Source organism: Dermacentor silvarum, chromosome 5 (genome assembly GCF_013339745.2).
Source record: "Dermacentor silvarum isolate Dsil-2018 chromosome 5, BIME_Dsil_1.4, whole genome shotgun sequence".
Classification (NCBI taxonomy): Eukaryota; Metazoa; Arthropoda; class Arachnida; order Ixodida; family Ixodidae; genus Dermacentor; species Dermacentor silvarum.
In genome coordinates, this window is record NC_051158.1 from 181542296 (window position 1) to 181560033 (window position 17738).

Genomic DNA, 17738 nt, shown 5'->3' on the forward strand with positions numbered 1-17738 from the left:
CACTACGGCGTACCTCATAATCAGAAAGTGGTTTTGGCACGTAAAACCCCATAATTTAATTTTATTTTATTAAGGAGGAAGCTTCAGCGAGTCGTGTAGAAATTACCGGTGCGCCTGGTCCGCAGATCATATTCTTGACGATCGCCGACATTGCTCGCCGCTATCGTTATGCTTGGCTGTTACTTGTATTGCAGGGGACAAGTTCACACAATAAAGAGTTTGACATTGCGTCGTTCTTCGCCGTCATTATAACGTGACAATGTTAGACATATTTATGCAGACATGATACATGAGCATAAAACGCAAGGCATTGACAGCAATGCAATCACAGCAAGCAACAAAATCCTCAACGTAAACAGAAACAGCTGAATGCGCACAGACACACAAAAAAAGGAAAGAACGTCAGAAGAGGGCGGCAGAATCGGAAGCGAGGTCAGCCGCTTGGCTCCTTGAGACGCAGAAGTACGGCTCTCTATCCTATCATACCACTTTCTTATTTCATTTCGCGCAATAGGTTACCGAAATTGCCCCTTGGACGCCTAAGCCAAGTGAGTTCCATGTGATACGTCTCGATCACCACGGGACTTCATCATGTAGTCACAGGACTTTCGTAGAGTGAGGACGATCTTGAGAGATTATTCTTGCTCCTTGTGGCTAGTTCTTTCTCTCTGTGGCAGTGAAGTAGGAGATTGCGAATGCCACCGGCGGCAAGGTATACCTTCGCGCCATCGGTGCAATAACTCTCCTCCACGCCTATAGGTCACAAGCGCGAAAAAGTATGACAGAAATTCACCGCTGAAACCCGGCATCACTCGCCGAGTTAGGCGAATTGATAGGTGCTAGCGCAAAACGCCGTAATAATTTTGACCACCTGGTGACATTTAACGTGCATTTAGCCTCTGTCGAAATGCAGCTGCCACGGCCATTATTTGTTGTCGCGCCATTGGGCTTGAGCAGTGCCACTCCAAGTCACTACGCGACTATGGCTGGTTCATGTGAGAAAAAAAAAAGGAATGAAAGAAGAACTAAAAATAGATAAGAGCGCCTTTGTGGGTTTTACAAGCCGCGACGTGTTCAAATATATAGTTGTGTGCTGCTGCTTGTTATAGTATTGCTTCAGCATGTGAATAATTAGGCTTGATTTACCTCTATCTATAGTTTCATATTCCTTTTTATTTATAAAGACTACATTCTGATATTGCAACAATTTTATTACGCCTTGTAACTATTACTTGCCAGATATCATTAGATCGATTGGCGAGCATTATCGGAATTGTAGCTATTCCTTTGCTCACTCCAAGTTACACAGTGAAACGAAATAATTTTTAATATAGAACAGGAGCCTAAAACGGAAACTAAAGTAAAATAATAAGTCTAACTATCGATCGATATATTATTCGTCTAGAAGTCTATCATTGTTTTATGTGAGCGGATATATCACTCACTGCGTAGGAAATTGCCGTCGAAGGTGCCGCTCTGCTCCACCTCTCCTCACAGGTGACAGTACAAACTTCTGTCCGCACTCTCTGTCAATTTGTCCAGGTAAATGTGAGAGTATACGCAGGGGTTCGGATATGAGTATGTCTGTAACCTGCGTCAGGTGACCTCCTGACGCTTGTTTAGTTTACTGGGTGGTGCAGGCCTAGTGTGTCGTATAAGACGGTAGTACTGGGGTTATGTCGTGTTATGAGTGCAGGACTTCGTTCGAGGTCTCCGGGTACGGGAGGCCCACCGCTCGGCTGACGAACCTCGAGCATGTTGGTGGGCCGCTTCGTTCCCTGGATTCACTTCCATGGACCAGTGTCAACTCTACTGAGCGTGGTTCTTCACTGTTGTGTAGTTACTGTAGGAGCTTTAGTGTAGTGCTTTCCACTATTCATCGCGCTAAGTTTGTTATGACGGTTTTGGAGCCACTCATAACTATACAGGTGTCTGTTGAGGCCATGGCCAACGCAATGGCCGTGCCGTAGGTGTGGGGTAGGTAAGCACATAACACAAGTGAGCCACGATAAAAAATATGAAGAACAATAAAGAAAGAAATATCAGGTGCTCTAACGTTGTTTGAAAGCAGAACCGGGCCAAATTGCGCGAAAAGATGCGTACCGTCGACGAATGTAACGTTGTCAAAATGACTGAAGTGTTGAATTTCCCTCTGAAAGTGTTCGTATAAAACTCTCCAAGCACATCAGTTAGTCAATGCGGTAATGGACCCTGGAGGTATCTAATAGCATTATACAGGTCAGAACTGGCCTCCGTAGTAACTGGCCACCATGGTTTGCAATCCAAGCTGATCGCAAAGGCCCAGTAAAATGCGTGGATGGGCCGTTAGTAATACTACTGGGTAGTAGTAATACAGTATTATTACTGGGCATGCCGCCCAGTAATACTACTGGGCGGCATGCGTCCTTCCAACGGTTTTATTACGATAACGTTATATCGATTAAAACTTCACCTTCGCTATTGTTAAATGTACGTGCTGGATGGAAAATCTGTCGGGGTGAGTGTAACCGAACGGGCAAGGAGGAGCAGTGCTCTAAAGGGACTTATGCTTAGACTTAAATCGTCGCCCATGACAAGGGCGGTGGTCCCGCGGCTGTGACGGACTTGCTGGATTGTGCAATCATACCCAGGTATATTGTACAGATGGCGGTGGTTGTACTACAGCGATAACTTTCTTTTAGCATAGATATATGCATGGGTGCCGGGTTAGCTAAGTTAGCTGAATGGTTAGCGTAAAGTGAGCCTAATAGCAAAGGATGGTGTTTATCATACCGACCAACTTTCTCGAATGTAATGTTTACGAATGTGGACACATTTTGCAATTCTATTAATTTCGCATCAAGCTTTACGAAAACTTTATTCTGTTTAGGAAAATCTATCCCACGTTGGTCTCCGTGCACGCGTACCTTCCGTTGAAAGTCTTTTGGTGGTGAAAAGATGCAAGAGGGATACTTGTTTCGATTAAGCTAATACAAACAAGTTCAACAGCTAAGTCGGTGGAAAATTCACTGTGATATAGAAATAATTTGTTGCTTGTCAGTATTTGCTGTTCCAAGTCTGCTACTGCTCGGCGTGGTACGTCAAAAGTTAAATAATTGTTACAAAAACGCTTGTTTATCCCTGAAAAAAAAAATAGTGTAGCCTGCATTGGAAGCGCAATGCTAAAGAGACCGCGGAGCTGATGGGCACCTAGCTAGACCTGGCTTTTGGGCTAAGCTAAGCACTACCATGTCGTCCCCAGAATTTCCCCAAATTTATTGATTATTGATCGATTATCGATTAGCTATTGATTAGCTGTCGAATGGCTATCTCAAAGTATTGGCCACGTATTTGGGCTAGGCTAAGCACTACCAAGTCATCCCCAGCATTTCCCGAAATTTATTGATTATTGATCGATTATCGATTAGCTATTGATTAGCTGTCGAATGGCTATCGATGACTGCCTACGCTTAAGTAGTCCCAACCATGCTTAGCTAGACTTTGCCAGGCTCACCTTCGCTAGTTCACAGGGGTATGTGCCATTGCGCTTGGACCCTTTCTGCACAATCGCCAGGATCGGCCCACATTTTCTGTTCGCACGTTACGGACTAACGCTCGGCCTAAACAGGTCCGCTGTTAAAAATGTGCGCTCGTGGAAAGCTTTAAAAAAATTTTCATTCCCTCCCCTAAACTCACCTCTGCTTCTGCCTGCGGTAAAATTTTATCAACTCTAAATTTCATATATGGCAAGTTTGTGTTTGTGTATCGCGTTTAAGAGCAAGCTTTAGCTCGGAGGCTCCTATCATTCATTCACTTTCATTCATTCATCTAAATACATACCAAATAAGAAAGTTTTTCTCGGAAACCACTGCGCTGAACTTGACAAAAATTGTGGCAGTTAAAAAAAAGTTTAAACGTATTGGCAACTGTAGCAAGCGCATTTTTAATTGAAAGGGATCATCAATCTTTGAATAAAACTTGCTGAAAATTGTAAATTATCAAAAAGAAACTAAGCTAATAAGTTTACAACTCTTAACTTAGCAATGCAAATTGATATCACAATTCAGTCAATAGTACACCTCAAGTGTACACATTTCGTTTGATTCACGGCTCTCAAGTACACCAATAATATGCGAATAGGACTTCAGCAAAATCTTCGTAAACATTGTAGCATTTTCACGTAAGGTTTGAATTTAAGTCTAAATTTTTCGTCTTTGCATGTTCTAGCAGATGCACGTAACAGAACGGCGAAAGCTGTTCTTAGTGCAGAATCAAGGATTTGTAGATTTTGTGCTGCTAAATTTTTTTCAAATCATCAATTTTCCGGCAAGTTTCGTCAAACAACTCAAGTACTAAATTAAAATTCCGCTTCCAAAAGTGACTAGAATTTAACTTTGTTTCTTATGTACAACAAATTTTATTTAAATTATGTCCAGAGGTTGGTTCATAAAAATGTTTGTACGTTTCACATGTATTTGAATAGGCGGCATGAAAGTTGGCCCCGAGCTAAAGCTTCCTCTTTAGATCTACTAATAAATACATTGCGTTGACCTTCTTGTCTCCGTTGACCATAACTGACATTGTGGACTATTAGCAGCAGTAGATCATAATGTCACAATCATTGAAAGATGATGCACTCATGGACAAATTAAAGGAAGTATGCGGATGTTGGTGGACTCACATAACTTTAAGGCATTTAGGCCACTCAAGCAAATCATGAGAAGCTATGATTTTTTTTTGATATTCGTTCTTTGTTTAAATAAATGTTGATTCGTGTATCACATGCGAGTCCAATTTGTGACGCGTCTAGAAAATAGCACAGACTCAAAGTGCGAATGCATGAGTTCACGGCTGACCTTGTTGCCCTTTCATGGCAGGTACCGGACTCACCGGCTAGTGTCCACTGGACCCATGCTGCAGCTGTCGCTACACCTGCGGCCAACGCCAGAATGGAAGCGGCTGAGCGCTACTGCGCTCAAGGATCGCCTGCTGGAGGTGTCATTCACCTTCTACTCGGACACCCGTTGCGGTGCAGAGCGCCTGGAGCTGGATTTGCAGGTGCATGTCGCTCTCGATCCATCCATAGGCGCGCGTGTAATAGCGGTGCTCTTTCTACAATTAGTTCTGACTGCCAGTAAAGCACTCTAATAAAAATAAAAAAAAAATCATCTAGCGGTAGCGCGATGCTATTAAGGAAACTCTACAAGTTTCTCAGAAAGAAAGCGCTGCACCCGGTAGCACATGCGTGCAAGTGGGTGACGGTCCATCACACACACACACAAAAAGCAGCTATAAGGTAGAAGGTGTCTACGATACGTCACTCTGTGTACTTCGTCCCAACTACATGTGCCGTCTTCACGCCCTTATTCCCAAAATACTTCTCTTAGTGTCGGGAAACATTTTTATTGGGATAGTTACTATATGGACACTCCAGGACATTTCCGCCGTCGTCGGCGGCGTCGCCGTGATGTTCCGCACAAAGTCTAAGTGCCATAACACCGTGGCCGCGCGCTGTATTCTTAAGTGCGAGTGAAAGCGTACCAAGGTGAGCCGAGGCCGAGGATTTTGGCTTGATCTCGCGCGCGCAAGGCACCGGGTGCAGGTGGGTGGAGGGGGGCTTCTTCTCCGGCGGCGGCATGCGCATGGCGCGGCTTAGCGTGGTCTCACGGGCCTTATCTTGAAAGCGATCTGTGATGAGTGCAGAGTCTAGTTGCGCCGAGCGCTCATAGGTTCGTGTGCGTAGTGTTCTTGCCGCTTAGTTCGCGTTGAAGCCAGAGGCAACATGAAGGTCAGTGCGCTTGCTGCTGTTACCGCTCTTCCTCACGGCAGCGTTTTGACAGCGACAGTCTGCGCTGATCGAGTGAGATGTGTTTACGTATGTTAGCCTGTGCGCCCGTGACACCATGCTTGTGAATTCCGTTAGTAAGCAAATGTTTACGAGTTTATAGAGAAGATAAAACTACTGTCCTTACTTCGTACAGCTGTCTACTAATTTTTTATCGCGATCGATGCAACACCTGCCTTTCTGGCGACACAGCGATTTTATTTTAACCCTCGTAATTTGAAAGAAATAAATTACTCCTCGTACCTCCTCGTACTGAGCACTTGTAATTCTTCCTTGCGCGAACGCCTGATTATTTAAATCATCTTCCTACCGATTATGTGCACCACACCTATCCTCTACAATACAGGAATACCGCTGAAGCTAATCATTTGAGATATCTGTCAATCTGTACTGACGGAGAAAAGCGCTAAAAACAAGAGACAAGAAAGAAACATGACCCTAGGGTAGAATAGCAAAAGGGGTTTATTGTCAGAAACAGAAATATCTTGCATAGCACAAGCGTGTCTAAAATTGTTAAAAATTAACGGCCGTGTAATCAACCTCAACATGTGGAGCATCACAGAAGGTCTCGCAACGTCCATGTCACCGTACTTGTGAATAAAGAAAGCTTAGGCTTTCTCCCTCGCGCCTTGAGAACACCTTCGTAACGGACAGGCACGGCTTGCATTTGCATTTCTTGCTCTGTAAGTATAAATTAGATTAGGCAGTCCTTTTAAAGACGCTCTGCGGTCCATTAAGCGATTATTTAAGCACCGTCCGGTCGGGCCGACGTACCACTTCTCGCAGGTGTGGAGAATGTGATACAACACACTTTTCCCATATGCAGAGTGTCATGGTGCTTTGCGTTGCATTCATGTTACTCTTGCGCAGTGCATTTAATTTTTCGTGCTACTGCTGCGCATTAGTACTGCTGCATAACTTAGAGATTGATTACTCCGCCGCTAACTTTTAAGCTTGTTACACGTGTTTGTGTTGTGCAATATATTGGAGTTTCTCGCAATAAACCCCAGTTGCTAGTCCGCACTCCTGTCGTGTTTTTCTCTCGTCCTTCGTTTATTGCACTATTCTTTGTCAGTACGGAAAACGAACTCGCCCAGCACCCAGTATACTAGTGTCTTTTGCTAAACAAGCCATCCCAGGCCTTCGAGGCTGCCATGCAGAGGCACGAGCGTACGAGCCGTTGTGTTCACCGCAGGGTTCTCTGCGGTTCCCGGCCGTGCATGCGCCTTACCGGAGCAGCCAGGAGTCCGGCTTCTCGGAAGAGGTGCTTGGCGCCGGCGGTCCCCTCTACTGCCGCTGGCAGGCACCCGTGCTCTCGAACCACGACGTCTCTTTCCGGCTGGAGGGCTTCCATGCGCCCTCAAGCAACTGCACCGCGAACTACCTGCTCGTGGACGACGTCGTGCTCTGTCCGAACCCGCCTGTCACTCATTCGGTTCTCTTACACCGAGAGAACATCCTCAACGCTCAGGTGCGTTCTAGGGTTCCGCGATCTATCCAAAGGGACTCTGAAGAGCAAAGCAAGACAGACAAGATAAATAATTTTTAAAGCTTTTTCAGCATTTTTTCGCGCAATGAAAACGAATTACATGTGGGCAAAACATTTGAGACCGAATTGCATTTATCACTTTTCGCTGCTTTGATTGTGATCCAATTTCCAAATCGGTAGCATATAATGTGACCCAATTTGCCATGTTAGTGACCTGTCTTTCAAGAAAAAAAAATTACACCATCTTCCCGTAGGGGAACCCTGACAATGGCGTAGGCAGAATTGTTTTTGGGGTACGGGCAGCCGGGACGGCAGCCTTGGCAGGCCGCATATTAACGGAAAACACTTTGAGGGGTGGGGCACACGCCCGGTGTCCTCCCCCCCCCCCCCCCCCCCCCTTGGCTACGCCACTGGTCTGCAGTACAGCACTGTGCGATCGTCGAGATCCCATGTCCGCACTGCGTACGGTGTGGCATGTGCAGACGAAGAATTCTTATTAATTTCACAAGTCAGTCTAGTAACAGTGTCAATGGCTATGTTGAACAGTCATGAAGCATAAGTAGGCATATATTTGCGAAATATGGCACCATATTGATAAAACTTTATCATTCGTAAGTGCCACTGGTCAACCGCCTTCGCTAATCATATCTCCGGCATCAGTATTTTCTGGAATGAGCTCTAGCAATAAATTTTAGCCAAAGAGCTCTTTGGTAATACGGGCCCTAAACAATATCGAGCAGCGGGAAGTTCAAAATCTGTTGCTTATATACTTTTTTAATTCAAACGCAGCTAACCCAATAATCCTAATTCATGACATTCACATTGTCCAAGTAACCATCACGTATTTTCCCACTAGTTGGTCTTTTGAAAGATAACTTCGAATGCCACTTGGTGATATCTACTGGTATAAAATAGAAACTTCTTTGACGCTAAGTTCGCTTGTGGTCGTGTTCAAGACAAAGTGCTTTCATCCCTTGCATAATCTCCTTCCTAGCGTTCACGATCCGATGCAATGAAGTTATAACACGCATCCTGTGCTATTGCCATGATAAGCACAAGAGGGTTTGCACAGCCAAAAACAAACTCAACTTGTTAACGGCTACGCTTCGCGGCTTGTACTCTAGCTGCCACGGGTCAACCATTCGCGCCATCGTTTTCCTTCTCAGATTCTACAGTGCTCCATTAATGGACCACGCGGAGACGCTGTCAGGCACGGCAATGCCAGAGATGTTTTCGAGAAAACTTACTGCATGGCGAGAACTAGGACTCCAAAATTGGATGCCCGTCATTGGTCACACTTTCTGAACTCAATTTTCTTTTTCTTTTTTGCTTTGTGCCTTCCCAACCTTGGTGTTACAAATGTGGCCACCGTTTTAGTCTACCAACTATAATAAAAAAAAAGATATTTGTGGTTGAAATTTTGCAAGAAATAAAATATTTGTTGGCAATCGTTGGATAAAGCAACTGACATTACGCTGTTCATACAGGCCTTTATTTAACACCAGGCTTGAAAACCAGGTCACTACTCTGTAGCATAGATTGCTTCTGCAATAGAGACTTGCGCGTTCAAAGATACCTTTTTTTTACAGCGCCAAGTAGCTAAGTGCGGAGAAAAAAAGAGGCACATGTCATCCCTTTCGAATGCCTGGTAAACATAAATAAAGAACAAAATTGCGTTTAACAGTTCGATTCAAGATATCCCACCCAACCCCTTCCGGCTGTGTTATGGCTCCTCTGCCATGACTATGATGCTTCACTGCATTACAACTCCCCCCCCCCCCCCCCCCCCCTGGACAAAAAATGTGTTATAACTTCCAACGTTACGTTGACAACACGCATATAAAGCGCCACTTAAACAGTAGTGCCGCAACACATGAAATCCAAATTTTGTGATTGTAATAAACTAACAAATTACGGCTACATGAATAAAGTGGCCTACTCTTGTGGTTGACGACCACCGTCAAGCGGAGCGCGCAGAAAGAACACTAATAACCAATTTTATGACCTCCAAGATTTACGACTTGCGTTAGCGTGCATGGTCAAGCTGAGAGTGAAGATGATTCATGCCTCCAGACTCTATTGTGCGCGCACTCCAAAGTGTTCACAAAACATTTACCACCAGAAAAAAATGGGAACCATTATGTTGTCATAGAAATCAAGCCTGTATGCTAATGATATCAACAAAATGCGCTACGCTTGCACTTTTTGAATGCTACTAAGCAGAGCGTGCAGGAAAGTATTCAGTTATTCGGTTATTATTATATTTCTTTCACACACTACCAATTCTATACAGGATTATAGCAGGAACGGCATGTGCAAGAACAGTGTTTGCAATATTGAATAGTAGTTTATACATTATTTACAGCACAATAGAGTGGTAATATGTCATAATACACAAAAGAGTGTTAGTTCAAGGAAAGGTTAAAATATAATGAAATAATAATATCAAGAACCATCAAATCTTTCAAAATATAACGAATAATTTAAAACAATTATATAGGACACAAGTATAGCACAATTTCAAATCAACATACACGCTATTCACTTACTACTTGATTCTGGACTTCTGTAAAAAAAGATTATCCAAATATGTCCGGTTAATAGCGGAAGGGTCCAAGCTGTTCAATTCCGTGATTGCAATAGGCAAAAGGGAGAACGACTCTCGCAGAAGGGTGTGAAGCCAAGCCTCTACTTCAGTATATTCCCATGCATACAACCGCACCACTACAACTGCTCATTCGACTAGAAGGACTCAAAAATGTTTTATGCAATTTTTACGCTTTTCTGAAAAAAAAAGTCCCGCACGAATTCAGTATTTGGAGAAAATGCGCGGAGTGTTATCGGCGTTGCGCCGGTATGACTTAAATTGTGTTTGTCAATTAATGGGTAAATGAAAACAGCTGAACCCTCGCTTTCGGCCCATTTAGAGGCGTTGTATGAAATGCTTGTAAAGTTTCTCAACTCCTATGGGAGGATCAAAAACGCCAGATTTTTCTTAATAAACGGACAAAAGGGCAGGTCTACTGGTGGCGTGCACCGAAAGTTTCAAACGTGTACATTCTTTAGGGGCTCTGAAAATAGTTACTAGACACTTGTCCTCCCACCTTCTATGCATTATACGAGTCATGCAGCTGCTTTTTCCCGGTCTTGTTGGCGAACTATGAGAGGCACGCTATTTATATTAGAGCGAAGGCTCGACTGCGCCATGTCTCGAGAGGTCATTCATCGCGTCGCAATGCCCTTTAGTCGCCGGAGCGCTGGTGTGGCAGGTGTGACGTCACGCCACGTGATCCCCTGCACAGATGCGTCGCTGGCTCGGAGCCTCGCTGCTGCGGTACCACGTGATAGGCGAGGGCTGCTTCGCCGGCGCTTGGTCGCTCGCCATGGATGGAGCGCCGGCTGGGCCGTTTGTGCGTGCGCTCCAGCGCCAGCGACATGCTTACTGCAATCATCCAACATGTATAGCTAGACGGCAGGCTGCGAAATCTCAAACATATACAAAGTTGGCTGCTGAAACGCCGGAGCGAAGGGAGGCATAAAGGAAACTAGAAACGGAACCAAGATCAGATTTAGAGTAAACGTAACGAACGCGAGGGTAAACTGCATCTGGATCACATTACAAAAAAATCGTTTATGAAGTGCCCTAAAGCGTTATAAGGACCCTGTGTTTCACTGTGTCCTGAGGGAGTTCTACTTTACGCAACGTTTGTATTTGACGAAAATAGGGGGCACGGTATGAGGTATGTGTAGGCAAAAATTGAAGCGGTTGCATTAATTACGGCAGGTGCAACAATTTACGTACTCAAAAACTTCAGAGAGTATCAGACAATTCTTACGAATGGCAAAACACTCGCACGCAGTATCCAGCCTAATACAGGCGACGGTTCACATTATGTGATATATTTACACGCAAATCAAGTTCTTACAACTGGATGAGAGAAAGAGCTTCGCTGGAAATTGGGTTTTCATTCTGCAAGGTAATACAAGTCTTCTGTCATTTTTTCTTTACAGTGTTCAAAAATGGAAACGCGAGCAATTAGGAAACTACCGCAATGCGGGATTTCATCGCCAGGTTCGCATGCATTTGCAACAGTGGCTTAATCAGCCTTAAAAGATACACTTGGGCCTACAACATGGATATAAACCAGCTACAGAGCGATTTCACGTGGCACTTCATTGTAATTACGCGTAAAAAGCGTACGTTGCTTCATGTAGCTGTTCGCAGTTCAGTTTTTGCACTCTGCAACTCCCTCCGTGTGGTGACAACGACACTTTGTGATATCGGCAATGCCTAATATTTGCTGTGTGCCTGCGTGTGAGCCTCGTTGCAAGGGCGCCGACGAAACCGAATTCTACCTTTTGTTTCTCTGTCGACGTGCGCGACAAGTGTGCCGTTCCACTGCGAGGGAGAATTGGCTTCCCTTCGCACTGGAAACGCGTCGGCTTGTGTGGTTATTATTTTGATGCCGAAGACATTATTCATTCACACATGTGCACAGTAAACGAAAATTGTGGGTCGCTGCAGGCAGCGATCAAAGCTCAGAGCATACAGCAACCCAGAGATATTTGAAGCCCTGTAGGCTTCAAATATCTTCTTCAAGTCGAACATCCTCGTTCAGTGGCATGGTGTTGGTCAGCTAACTAAACCAATAAAGTAATTACCACATAAGAAAACTAAATAACTGATAAGTAACCAAACTATTAACTATGTAATCTAAGTAAACTAAGTACCAAAGGTAAGTAAACTAATAAATACCAAGCAAATACTTACTAAACTGACACATCTTTAAATAAACCAACTTTTAAAAAAAATACAGAAATTCACTAATCAAATACAACTAACGAAAAAAATCACCAGCCCTTGCCCTATCGAGAAAACGGAGTTACGCGAAGCTTGTCGTGTGTGTACCTGACCTACTACTACATTTCCTTCAATTTCGTACTACTTGTCCTTCCGATGCGTTGTACGATTCTCTGCTCGTCGCTGTTGTCGCTGGCGTTCGATGTCTCGAGATTGCTCGGTGGCGTGGTAGCAGCATTCGCCCACCATTGCTGCTTACGATTCTTCGAAATTAAATTCGTTCAAAATTAAAACTGTCCGTCACGTTAGACAATGAATGGCTCCTACCCCCGTAAACGCGGCCTCCCCATTACGACGGCAGAAGCGAAGTGAAAATGATGAGCGGCAACGGAGCCAGCTGTGGAAGAAGACGACGACGGACGCGGGAGCATGAGCACGAGCGCAACCCAAGGGGCGCCAACCAGCCAGCTGCGAAAGAAGACGACGCTCAAGTCAATGTGATTGCGATAGTTTTCCGCGTACACCGACCCCGCCAGAAGTGAGCCAATAAAGCTTCGCTTAAAAGGGGATATAAACAGCATGGCACAGAACACAGCAAAATAACCAAAGGACAGAGTGCCTACCAAGCAAATGCTTTATTAAGGCCAAAGCGTTATATGTCTCGTCGTTCGGTCGACCTTCAACGTCCTTTAGCGAAAATTGGGTCGTCGAAGCGAAATCATACACGATGACGACTCCGTGTCACTACGCCGAGACGACATCGTGTCTTACCTATATGCAAACGCACACGCAATAAATGTGACGGTGTGCGGGTCACCGTCGTCATCGTCTTCTATGAATAAACAAGCAACGCTCCCGCAACAGTTTTGATGGTGCGCGGGTCATCGTTGGCATCATGTTAAGATAGAGTTAATTAAGGCACTCGAACCCACGTCCTTCGGTGGGATTCAAACCGCCCAGCTTATATGGGTGTCGAACCCACCACCTTTGACGTTAAGGCGAATTAAGACACAGTTAATTAATATATAATTCATTAACGCACCCGAACCCACGACCTTTGGTGCTAATTCGGGTGATGCAGGCACAGTACTTGAGGCAGCGTCAATTAAGCCACTCGAACCAGTGACCTTTGGTCTGAAAAAAGAAGTATAAAGGAAGTAACAGTGCATTCGAATGAGAATGTCAAGTAATTTGATGAATATCTCTTGAGTGAGCAGGTTTTCGCCTTCACTCTCTTTGGCGTAGGTCAATTTTTTCCAGGAGCGTATATAAAAATTCATGAGCAAGGAAGTCGCATAAAAAAAAACCAATCAGCACGACGGATAGTCTCTTTCTTCGGCCGATATAGAGAGGGTCGGAAAGCTGAAGCATACGTCGCCGCGTGTAAAGATTGTGAGGGCTTCAGAGATCTTGCGTGCAGGCCGTTTACAGTGATATTGAACTATTTTGCAATTTTGCGAAGATAGGGAGCATCCGCACTTGTGCAATGGATGGCCAGATGACTGTATGGGGAAGCTTTGAGTGAAGCCGCATGTTCACGTAGGTGGTCACTGATGAACAGATTCCCGTTTGGCCGATGAAACAGCGATTGGACATGAGCGGAATCTCGTCGACAACCTGCTGGCTACACTCAACGGAGCGACGACCGAGATCCCCGACAGTGAGTTAGACGATAATCACACGTTTGACTTGCGTAGTCTAAAGTTAGAGGAACCCCGGATCCGCCCGACCCTCCGTTGAAGGAGGGAGGCAATCAGTCGAGGGTACATAAGTGTGTACTACAATTCATCGCGGATTCACTGTAGCCCATTGTTGTTTAGTCATTTTATGCGCTGTTCTAAAAAAAGTTGTAGGCTACCCAATGAGTAGCCGTCGAGAAGTTTCTATGTCTAAAGATGATCAGTGTATATCTCCCTCGGAGCTCTGGATGCTGTTATGAATGCCTTCCATCTGGAGGGCGCATGGAAGCGTCGTTGAAAGCTCACGGGGTTCGGTCGGGAGAATTTGGGGTTGTTGAGGCTCATCTTGCTCAAGCTGGCGCTGTTGATGTAAAACCCTCTTAAGAGGCCAGCGCGTTTATCAGGCGCCGGTTAACTGCAGTAGTACGGCCTGAGATTGCGACTAAGACGCTCTTATCACGGCTTCTACCCGAAATTGCACAAAAACACGTGTTGAATGTGTGCAAGCAGCCGAGCCAACCACAAGGAAAAAAACAACTTGTTGCCCATTCCGAAAATGGTCGGATGACGTTCCTCATGAAATCCGATTCAGCGAGCCAGGGGCACAAACTTTGGCTATCTTGCCATGCCATTGACCTCTTTCCGTATTACCGCTGAAAAATGCGTCTTGTTTCCTCGCTTCCCATTTCCACGTCTGCTCAGTGGCAGCGCGTGTGCTTTTGTACAGAGCTTTTCCTCCTTGAAGGGACTGCTTTGAACGACCTCGTTGGACGTGTATTATATCCAATGGAACAGAAACAGGCGAATTGGTAAAGGTTAATTATGAGTACAGCAGAACAAGTCACGTCGAGGAAGGCCCAGGAAAGGTTGCGACCCTCCTGTTTACATTCTCGTATACTTGTAGTGTTTTGCTCTGCCGTACTCCTAGTGTACATTATATGACCGGTTTCCGTCATATAGGAATCAGGGGATAAACCTAATAGTTTATATTGGTGACGTCTTCTATGTTCCAAGTTTGTTCTCGTAATCATATCGATGTGCGCTCCGATAAGCACGCGAGTGTTTGCTCTAGTATAAGGTGTAACCATGAGAGAGGCGCATATTTGTCTAACTATGGGTGCTCCCTAATTCTATAAAAATGTATGTAAATACGCAGATGAACTGTTTACTGTTCGTTCAACATTCGACCCCAAACCAGCTGGCAACTATAGGCTTGAAGAGACGAACGACGGCATGGGTCCGCTTAGCCCACTTCGCGTGGTGTCCCGTCAGCGTAGGCCAGGTTCTTCTTTTGAAACGTGCCGCCAGGGTTGGCGAGCAACCTATTACGGTAGCGCGTGACTTCCGCCTTAGTCGCAAAGCAATGGTGACGGACTTCAAGAGGACCGGGAGGAAAGTTTGAAACATCTGTAGCTATCTGTTTGCACGTGCCTCACAATTTCACTTCCGCTGCCCTTTCTTCGGCATTTTTTTTTGTTCACATTTTGTTGGAAAGCTCCCCGCGTCATCGTTGATTCCTCTTTCTTTCGTCTCCCAGAAACGCAAACTTCTTTGTTCTGATCCACCACCGCTCGCCTGTTGCGTGTCTACATTGATGCAGGCAGGCACCATTTTTCTGCGCCGTGTGCCCCACCATTATGAGGCTTAAATTGCTGTCCGCGCCACAGCTTCGAGTTCCTCCCGCCTCGCGGCACCGGCTCGCGGCGAGTCTTGCCGTATGCAAAGCTGCGCAGCGCTTTTCCTTCTTGCTCGGGATTGCAACGCGCGAGGCTCGCGTTTCTTCTCGTCTTTGATTACGGCGTTTCCTGTTTCCTTTGTTGGCTGGCGCTTTCACGTTCACTTGTCTGTGGTACGCGCGAGGAAAGTGTAATTTGCATAATTTGCGTGTAGCCCATATGCGCATCTTAGCGTCTTTCGCCCTGAGGTCAGCGGATACGCATTTTTCCTTTCTTAACCGTTGCGAATACGCGGTTTTTCGCCGCCTTTGGCTTGCAGCATAGCGCTCCACGCCTGTCTCACCGCATATATTATAGGCCGGGATGCACTACAGAGAAAAGCATGAGAAACAGTGCATTTTCACAACGCACCCTGGAAAATCATCTTGGTGGTCCTCTCAACGTCCCAATTTAAAAAAAACAAGAAAGGATAACAGAAACTGAACATAGGGGCTCCTTTGGATGAAGTTTTGTTGCTTTAGAGTCATTGATAACTTTTCATCAAGCATTCGAGTAAACTAAACCACAGTGGTGGCACCGAATGCCGCATCAACCAATATTTTAGATGACAAAGTAACGCAAAATGAGCATGTAAATCAAGTAAGTAGGTGACAGGTAATATTTAACTATTCCGTATATAGCGTATTTTTGAATAAACAAGGACGAGTTTACACCGGATGCCAATGACAATGACACATACCATTGTTGGTATGCAATTTGACTTTTTAGTTGCTTATTGAACACATATGCATGTATATCCCATTTGCTTACTAAGGCTAGAAAAAAACACAGTAAAGAAGACATGCCCAGAGGCGTGCATTCGCACCATCGATTGATCAGCCCCGTCTGGGAAAAGATACAAGGAAGCTAAAAAGTCATAGTTTTGCCCGAAAGGCAAACAAGTCATGCCAGCAGCAAAGTATTAGGCAAATATATGAAGTAAGGTTAATTCACTTCTCATCGGTCGTGTAAACTGCAGTAACGATTCACTGCCTGAGTAAACAAGCATGGTGTCACGCGTGCACGAACATGATCGATGACCGCGAGCACTCGCTGTCACAACGGAATGGCGCCGGCTGAGGGGAGCCAACGCTTCGCTCTGTCACTCGCTTTGCCGAGATTTGGCGTCCTCCAAGACTAGGCTGATGAACATATACATGAACATGAAATAGTGATGAACAGGATACAGAAGCTCCTTCTATAACTAGCGATGAAGTTAGAAGGGCCTTGAAAGATATGACCAGGGGAAAAGCGCCTGGAGAAGATAGAATAACAGTAGATTTAATCAAAGATGGAGGAGATATCATGCTTGAAAAGCTTGCGGCCCTTTATACGCAATGCCTCACAACTTCAAGTGTACCAGAGAGCTGGAAGAACGCCAACATTATACTTATCCATAAGAAGGGAGACGTTAAAGAATTGAAGAATTACAGACCCACTAGCTTGCTTTCAGTATTGTATAAAATATTCACCAAGATAATTTCCAATAGAATCAGGACAACACTTGACTTCAGTCAACCAAGAGAACAGGCTGGCTTCAGGAGGGGGTATTCTACGATGGACCATATCCATGCCATCAATCAGGTAATCGAGAAATCTGCGGAGTACAATCAACCTCTCTATATGGCTTTCATAGATTATGAAAAGGCATTCGATTCAGTAGAGATATCAGCAGTCATAGAGGCATTGCGTAATCAAGGAGTGGAGGAGGCATACGTGAATATCTTGGCAAATATCTACAAGGATTCCACAGCTACCTTGGTTCTCCACAAGAAAAGTAGAAAGATATCTATCAAGAAAGGGGTCAGGCAAGGAGACACAATCTCTCCAATGCTATTCACTGCATGCTTAGAAGAAGTATTCAAGCTCTTAGACTGGGAAGGAGTAGGAGTGAGGATCGATGGCGAATATCTCAGCAACCTTCGGTTTGCAGATGGCATTGTCCTATTGAGCAACAATGGAGAGGAATTACAACAAATGATTGAGGACCTTCATCGAGAAAGTGCAAGAATTGGGTTGAAGATGAATATGCAGAAGACAAATATAATGTTCAATAGCCTGGCAAGGGAACAAGAATTCAGGATCGCCCGTCAGCCTCTAGAATCTGTAAAGGAATATGTTTATCTAGGTCAATTACTCACAGGGGACCCTGATCATGAGAAAGAAATTTACAGAAGAATAAAATTGGGTTGGAGTGCATACGGCAGGCATTGCCAAATCCTGACTGGGA

At 44.9% G+C, this 17738-nt stretch overlaps 1 protein-coding gene across 1 annotated transcript in view; it reads left to right on the plus strand.

Annotated features, from left to right (window-relative positions):
• LOC119454622 (uncharacterized) overlaps positions 1–17738 on the plus strand; it is a 270464-nt gene that overhangs the window by 220225 nt on the left and 32501 nt on the right. Inside the window, exons 8-9 of the mRNA XM_049666911.1 lie at positions 4857–5037; positions 7020–7295. Of these exons, the coding sequence (XP_049522868.1) occupies positions 4857–5037; positions 7020–7295 (457 nt within the window). The remainder of the gene's footprint in view (positions 1–4856; positions 5038–7019; positions 7296–17738) is intronic.